At 36.9% G+C, this 7236-nt stretch overlaps 1 protein-coding gene across 4 annotated transcripts in view; it reads left to right on the top strand.

Annotated features, from left to right (window-relative positions):
* SPICE1 (spindle and centriole associated protein 1) overlaps positions 1 to 2694 on the top strand; it is a 54705-nt gene extending 52011 nt beyond the window's left edge. For 3 of the 4 annotated variants that reach the window (XM_040980473.1, XM_040980474.1, XM_040980475.1), the window contains 2 exons: positions 735 to 822; positions 2240 to 2694. In XM_040980473.1, coding sequence (XP_040836407.1) covers positions 735 to 822; positions 2240 to 2293 — 142 coding nt within the window. In that variant the 3' untranslated portion in view covers positions 2294 to 2694. Of the gene's footprint in view, positions 1 to 734; positions 823 to 2239 lie in introns of those variants that run through there. The other variant, XR_005883909.1, reaches the window with a different exon arrangement.
* The last annotated feature ends 4542 nt before the right edge of the window (positions 2695 to 7236 follow it).

Genomic DNA, 7236 nt, shown 5'->3' on the forward strand with positions numbered 1-7236 from the left:
GGTTTTGAGGAAAAAAGAAAGAGTGGGGAATAAGGCTTAAACAAGGAGATTTATGAGTTGGCTCCAGAAACCACTGGACTAATATATAGATAACTTGTAGTTACAGAATCAGGAGGTAATATGTGATGAGATAAATAAATTGAGTGATAGCATTTTCTTCCTTTACAATAAGTGAAACTGAAGCTTAAAAAGCATGAATCATAGCTACATGGTAAGAGTAGCAATGTAGGTATCTTCCAGATATTATTTCTCCTGTCCTACTTTGAAATTCTTTCCTACTCCTACAAGTTCATTTTTTTGCTCTAGGGTTGAAAATTTATCTGCATTATGTTTAATGATAAATTGACATATCTATGATAATGTATTTGTCAGAATCCATAGACACCCCACAAAAGGCGAACCCAAACATTAACTCTGCACTTTAGTTAGTAATAATGCATCAATATTGGGTTATCAAGTGTAACAACATGGCACACTAATGTTAGTAATAGGAAACTGTACTTCAGAGATCAGGGGAAGGATACCTGGAAACTCTAGTTTCTCATCTTTTTGTAAGTCTAAAATTGTAAAACATACAGTCTTCATGTAAAAAAAAAATAGGTACAAGTTCTTGAAATGTGTTGCAAGTAATTTACCTCATTTCAACCTGAGTTAGCCATTCAGTTTTGAGAATTAGTTCGCATAATTTTTGGGTAATAATCTCGCTGACTTGCTCTTTCATTTCTCATAAACAGATCTTCAGGAGCTACTAGTAATGCTTGTTCTCCATTAAATGCCACTTCAGGAAGTGGACGATTCACACCTGTTAATCCAAGATCAAAGGTATGTGACAAAATGAATGTGTAGAGATCAGGACAGTGAGGGTAGAAGGTGGCTGATTATTGATTTCCGTTCCTAGTTATTATTCCATGTTGTTCTAAAGATGATTTAAAATTCTCAGAAGAAAATAAATATCAATTCACCATCACTTCTCCTAAGAGGCAGATAAGCCATATGTTTTGTTTGTTTGTTTTGGATTCATGTAGAGTTTCCTAGTAGGTGGCAGGACACACTGGTTGCCTTGATTGGGATGTATGTATGTGTACTGGTGCTGTAGAAATTCCCCACAGTCTCTGTGTACTCACTTGATGTGCAGCAGGCACTCACTGACACTGGGTAGTGGAGGAAAGTAGGGGTTTATTTTGCAGTGCACAGAACAAAGAGTCGGGCAGTTGCCACCCAATCCTGATCTCCCTGAAGGATTAAGGGTGGTGGATTCTACAGACTAAAGTTAGGTCTGAACCGAGTGGAATTAGCTCTTGTAATTTTCACAGAGAAGACAAAGGAACTGAAAGCTTAGGGGAGGGAAATTGATAAAGTCTACATCAAATGCGTTAAGAATAGGGACTCAGTTTCACTGAGATGTTAACTCAGCTAGTCCTTGCAATGATGAGGCTGAGCCTGGGAGAGCCAGAGGCCTGGATCTAGCCACTTGTCATGTTAGCGCAGTGTGGCTTATCTGAGTGTATCTTTGGCTCCACAGCCTGACACAAAGGATAAGTTAATGCGTTTACATAGGCTTCTTATTTTGATTTGCTGTAGAAGTGAGTAGAATTAAAGAATTAACAATGTATCAAATTTTTTTTACAAAATACTTTTCTTCTGTGTTGCTAATACAGCAAAAATAGTTCCCTTAAGTATTTGGCTATGGGAAATGTTCAAGATATCTTTAACGGATTTTTCAGAATTGAGCCAATGACTGTTGGGTGATATGGGAGAAACCAATAATTAGGCCAAAAAGTAGATCTTTTATAGCACTAGTTTGTTGATAGACATATACTCCAGTTACCTATCACTGGAAGGTTTTTTTTTTTTTTTGCTGTTTTTTAGTATTTAAAAAGCTTTAAAGTACGATATTTTACATAACTTACTTTTATTTCCTGGGATGCAGTAGCATTTAATTCACTGAAAAATAATTTATTTGGTTTATATAAGTCACTGGATTCATCCTTTGTAAAAATGTTGGGATTCTTAAAGGAATATGTTGACTAGATGTATCAGTTGCTTGGTAGTGTCTGTTAGAGAACAAACATGGTCAGTAGCATTTTAATTTCCATTCTTATTCAGTGACACAGGATGACATTGTTATATGCACTTGGTCTAAGTAAGCTGTAAGTCGTTTTTATATGCAGTTGATCTAAGTAAGCTGTAACCTGTTCCTGGTTACCTTCTAAATCCTTTCTGTATCTTTGTCCAACAGATTGAGAAACAAAATGAAGAAGGCTGGTTTGCTCTTTCCACGCATGTGTCATAAGAGTTTTACCAATGTGTTATAATTTTTCTTGACCTTCTACCCTCTCCCTGTTCTTGTGTTTTAAAGCGTTTACATTCTTTTAGATAAAACAAAGTACCTGTGAATTAATGCTGATGAAACAGACCCAAAAATGTGCAATTAATTTTTTTTTACCTTTATAGTAACCAAATAACATGTAATTCCTTGTGAATAAAAGTTTGACTGTAGGAAGATGAAAGTTATAATATGCTAATGATTTCTTAAGTATTTTAAAGTTTTTCTGTTGAGTAATGCATTTTTATCTTTATTCAAATTCTTTTTGTTTTTTTTGTCTAATGTATTTTAAGTGTTGATCTGCTTCATTTTTACCCTTGAAGAACTAAGTTGTTTTTGCACACAACTTGAAAGAGTAAGGCTTTCAGTTACTTCTGCTTTCTTCTTTGCTGAGGAGTAATTTCTTTTATTTTTTATTATTATTATCGTCTTATGATACAGATCCATAGGCCCTAAAATTTCCCCTACACAGTTCCCAAAACCTCTTCCCCACTGAGTTCCTCCGTATCATTACAACAGTATAGTTCCTCATAAACAGTCATAAGTCCATCATTGTGGGCATGGACAGTGGCAGAGTCCAGCATCCTATTGTCATGATACATTCAACAGTTTTACTGGGAGTCCAGTCCGGAAGCAGAAATGCACACTGCACCATATCCTCACATCTGGACATGAGTCTCCACAATATAGTCACTATAAATCCCCCCAAGTGAAAAGCCACAAAACAAAATCAACAGGGAAGAAAACAGAAATGTACAACATATGAAGTTAAACAACATGCCACTAGATATGATAGTCCCCACTACGCAGTGCTATATATCCCCTTACATTTTTAAAAGCCACAAAACAAAATCAACAGGAAAAACAAAAAGAAATTTTCAATGCCACGAAGTTAAATAACATGCTACTAAATGGCTAATGTATTGCTGAAGAAATGAAAAAGAAAATCAATAACCTTCTTGAAGAGAATGATGCTACTGTGTGATCTCTGAGTCAGTGAAGAATTTAATGAGAAAAAACAGTGTTTTGAAGAAATGAAACTTAAATCAAAAGCATCAAAATCCATGGGATGTAATTTCTGCTGATTTTTCTTGGTGAGATGTATCTCGTGTAGGCAACAGATGTTTTTGGTTTTGTTTTTAACCCAGTCTACTAATCTATGATATTTGATTGATGGTTTAAGCCATTTACCTTCAGCGTTAATCTAAATAGGTGATAATTTGGTCTTCTCATTTAACAATGGGTTGTTCATTTATTTAGTCTTCTGTTATTTTATTGGGATGTTCTTCACATTTGCCTTTAGTTTTGGTGGGTACTATTCCTTTTCTCTGTCAAAAGAACATTTTTATCATTTTTAGAGCAGGTTTGGAAGAGGCCTATTCCTTTGACTTTTTCTTTACTGTGAAAAATTTTTATTTCATTTTCAAAGACAAAAGAAAGCTCTGCTGGGTACTTTATTCTGGGCTAACAGTTTTTTCCTTTTAATCCTTTTATAATCTTTTTATAATCTTTTTATAATCCTTTTATAATCTATAATTCTCTTCTGGCCTGTAGAGTTTCCTGTGAGAGGTCAGCTGTGAATTTAATTGCCATTCCCCTATATGTCAGTTAATTTTTTTTCACGTGCACATTTAAGGATCTTTTCCTTATGTTTGATTAAAGAGCTTGATTATCATGTGTTGTGGTGAAGATTGCCTTTGGTCAAGCCTGTTGGGGGTTCTGTACCCCTCCTGAATGTTGTTTCCCAATTCTTTTTCCATATTAGGGAAATTTCCTTTTATTGTTTGATTAAATACATTTTTAAATGTTTCTCTGTTTAAACGAGTCCTTGCCCAGTTCCACCATTTTGATTCTCTGAGGAGTCATTTCTGCCATCATTTTTTTCTTTGTGTGGAATGCACAACTTGAAGAAATAGGCAAGGAAATATTTGTTCATATTTGCTTAAATATGTAAGAAAAGTATCTATTTTAAGGTTTTTTGTATTTTTTGGTTTTAAACATGAATGTGTCACCAATACACCATAATGCTGATGTACGTAGAATAAACAGTGAACGCAGAGCTTAGATGTCTAAATGCAGTAACTTCAATGTAAGGTAATTAATTCTAAGACTTGCTACCAGTTTTCCAAGGCTTTAAGAAGATTCACATAGAGTGGGAATTTATTCAAGGCTCCAATTTGGTTCTCAGACAATGATTTCTGTTGTCAACCTGGTTTTTGAATGATCACGGCTCCTTGGCTATATCATGGGAATTTTCAGTGTGAATAGAATCAGAGTCAGGTAGGATAACACATGGAAATTACCCAGAATACTTTTTCAGGGCAACACTTTTTTCCCCTTGTGAAAATCACTGCGCTGGTGAGTGCCCCACGCTTGTACTTTGTTGTCATTATGGAGGCAAAAATAAGATTAATTTGTTGTATGTGATGTTCCTATTTGCATTGTGACAGTCTCCTGTCTGGATTGCAGTTTTTGAAACTTGATATTTGATATATTTAGTAAGAATATTTTTTCCCACCTGGGATAGAAACTGGGATAGTTTTATATTTCATTAGCAAAATATCAAGTTAACTGTTTGGCTTGTCAATTATTATTTTTTCTAAATATACTTTTTAATAACAGTGCTTAATATAAAACCAAACAATGAGAATTATGACATTTTTCTGATTAACGTATAGATAGGAGAATCATATCTGTTTTTATCTAATTTTATATACATTTAGTTTTGCTTTGGTTGTACAGTGTCAAGACAATTTTGATTAATGCAAATAAGCAGTTACAAATGGTAATATCAGCCTTCCTGAAATTCTTTATAAAATCTTTAAATAAACAGAAAGAACAGAAGTATCTTTGCTCTAATATTTATGTGTCAAATAGTTAACTTGTATGGGGAGAATATGTGTTAAATGTGTACATTAGAGCAGCCTATCTTGATAAACTATTTGAAATCTTCAAGAAGTTAACAGGATTGTTTGATTTTAGTATTTGTGGAGTATGAAAAACTTGAACCTTATATGTGTACAGAATTTTTTATGAAAAAGTTTTTTAAATTTTATTTTTTTATCATATTTACATAGTTGATCAGGGTGGGAAGGGTGGAGGATCAGGGGAAAGTGAGCAAGACCATTGTACAGATTTTCTTTTTCTTCCTGTATCTGGGGGAGGGGAAGATACAATGGGAGAGACCACACCCAGTTCCCCCAGTACCTGATGTCACACCAAGGTCCCCATTGTGGAGCATGTTCTGAGGGTTCAGCTCATGTGATTTTGATAGTTCTGAGATGCTGTTGCTATGGCTGCTCCAAGGATGAGGAAATCCTTCCAAGGTCAATTAGCTAACATACTCCACCTCAGAGTCTCCATTTGCCCAGAAGTTTGCTGTTAAGTCTCATTGGGGTAGTTGATCAATTTGTTCTGCCCTCCTTCCTCTACAAAGCAATGGGTTCTGTGGCCAGCCCAACCCTGCCCACCACACACTCAGCCTTCATGTACACCAGGGGGAGCTGAAGCCCAGTTAAAGTAATCCTCACTGGAACTGCCGCCAGCTCTGGTTCCTGTGCCTGCCAACATGTGCAGTTGACTGGTCTGGTTTGCCCCACATCCCATTGAAATCTTGTATACATCATTGGGTACTGAAGCCTAACTCAACCCAACCAACCCCACCCTCTAGCCCACACTTGTGTCAGTGAGTGCCACCACCTATCCAGGCCAGGCCCACCCCAGTCCTGGTTCTCACACTTACCAGTGGGAGGTGCAGGCTGCCAGAGAAGTGTCCACAGCCACCCCAGTGGGCCCACTCCGTGTCCCAGATCTCCCATCCAAGTACTAACCAGGTCAGACCCTGCTTGGCCTCTGGGATCGGGCTCAATCACTGTGGTATGGCTGTAGACCGTGTCCCAGATCTTGTACACTCTAAATGGTTCTGCAGTCTAGCTCAATAGGAATTGCCCCCAGTTCCAGCAAGCTCCACTGCCTGGGACTCTGCCACCGGGACAAACCCACCCACTGGCTCCTAGCCTGAGCCTCCAGTCTGAGCCCAGCCACCTGGGAGCTGGCCCCCCTAGGGAGGCCGGCTCCTCTGGCTCCAAGCATCTAGCAGGGAGATGGGCTCAAGCCTTCAGTTAACCACTCATAAAGCTGTTTTGTTTTAAATCTGGTTCAGTGCCTGTGCTCACTCTGTAGGAAAAGTATAAAGTCTGTAACCAAACTCAGACTGGTAGAACAGCCAGCTCAAGCAAACTGATTGTTCCTATATTTAAATCTTCATTTTCACTAGCTAAATAGGCTTTAAACTTTGATTTTGTGACCAGACAAATCGTTTCAGTTGACAAGAAAAGAGCTTTTTCTTTCTTAGGACTTCTGAAGCAATAGTTCTTCATTTCAACTGCCATTAAAATCAGGTGAAGGTCTTTTAAAAATCTTCATGGCCAAACCATACCCCTGACCAAGTTAGGTTGGAATTTCTTAGAGCAAGCCACAGATACCCACATAAAAAGCCAGTTGTAATGATTCTAGTGTGCATCCAAGCTTGGTAAACATATACTTGTCACCACCAAATAATAACTTATTGCACATTTGATTTTAATTAAGTTAAATTACCATGGGGCCTCTTACTGAATTGACAATATTCTATTTAACATATGTAGCATGTTTTGAAGTGTGTATGAATTGTAGAATGACTAAATCTAGCCAATTAGCATGTTTTCCCTCACATAGTTAAACCATTTTCCTGGGTAGAGCACTTCACACTTACTGTCTTAGTATTTTTCAAGAATGCAATGTAGTATTATAGGCACCCTGTTGTATGCAGTACTATAGATTTCTTGAACTTATTCCTCCTGTCTGAAATTGGTGTCCTTTTTAATCTTTTTTAAAAAAACATTGATTACATTGCATTATGTAACACAGTT

Source organism: Ochotona curzoniae, unplaced genomic scaffold (assembly GCF_017591425.1).
Source record: "Ochotona curzoniae isolate NIBS_2020 unplaced genomic scaffold, NIBS_Ocur_1.0 contig_3498, whole genome shotgun sequence".
Taxonomy (NCBI): Eukaryota; Metazoa; Chordata; class Mammalia; order Lagomorpha; family Ochotonidae; genus Ochotona; species Ochotona curzoniae.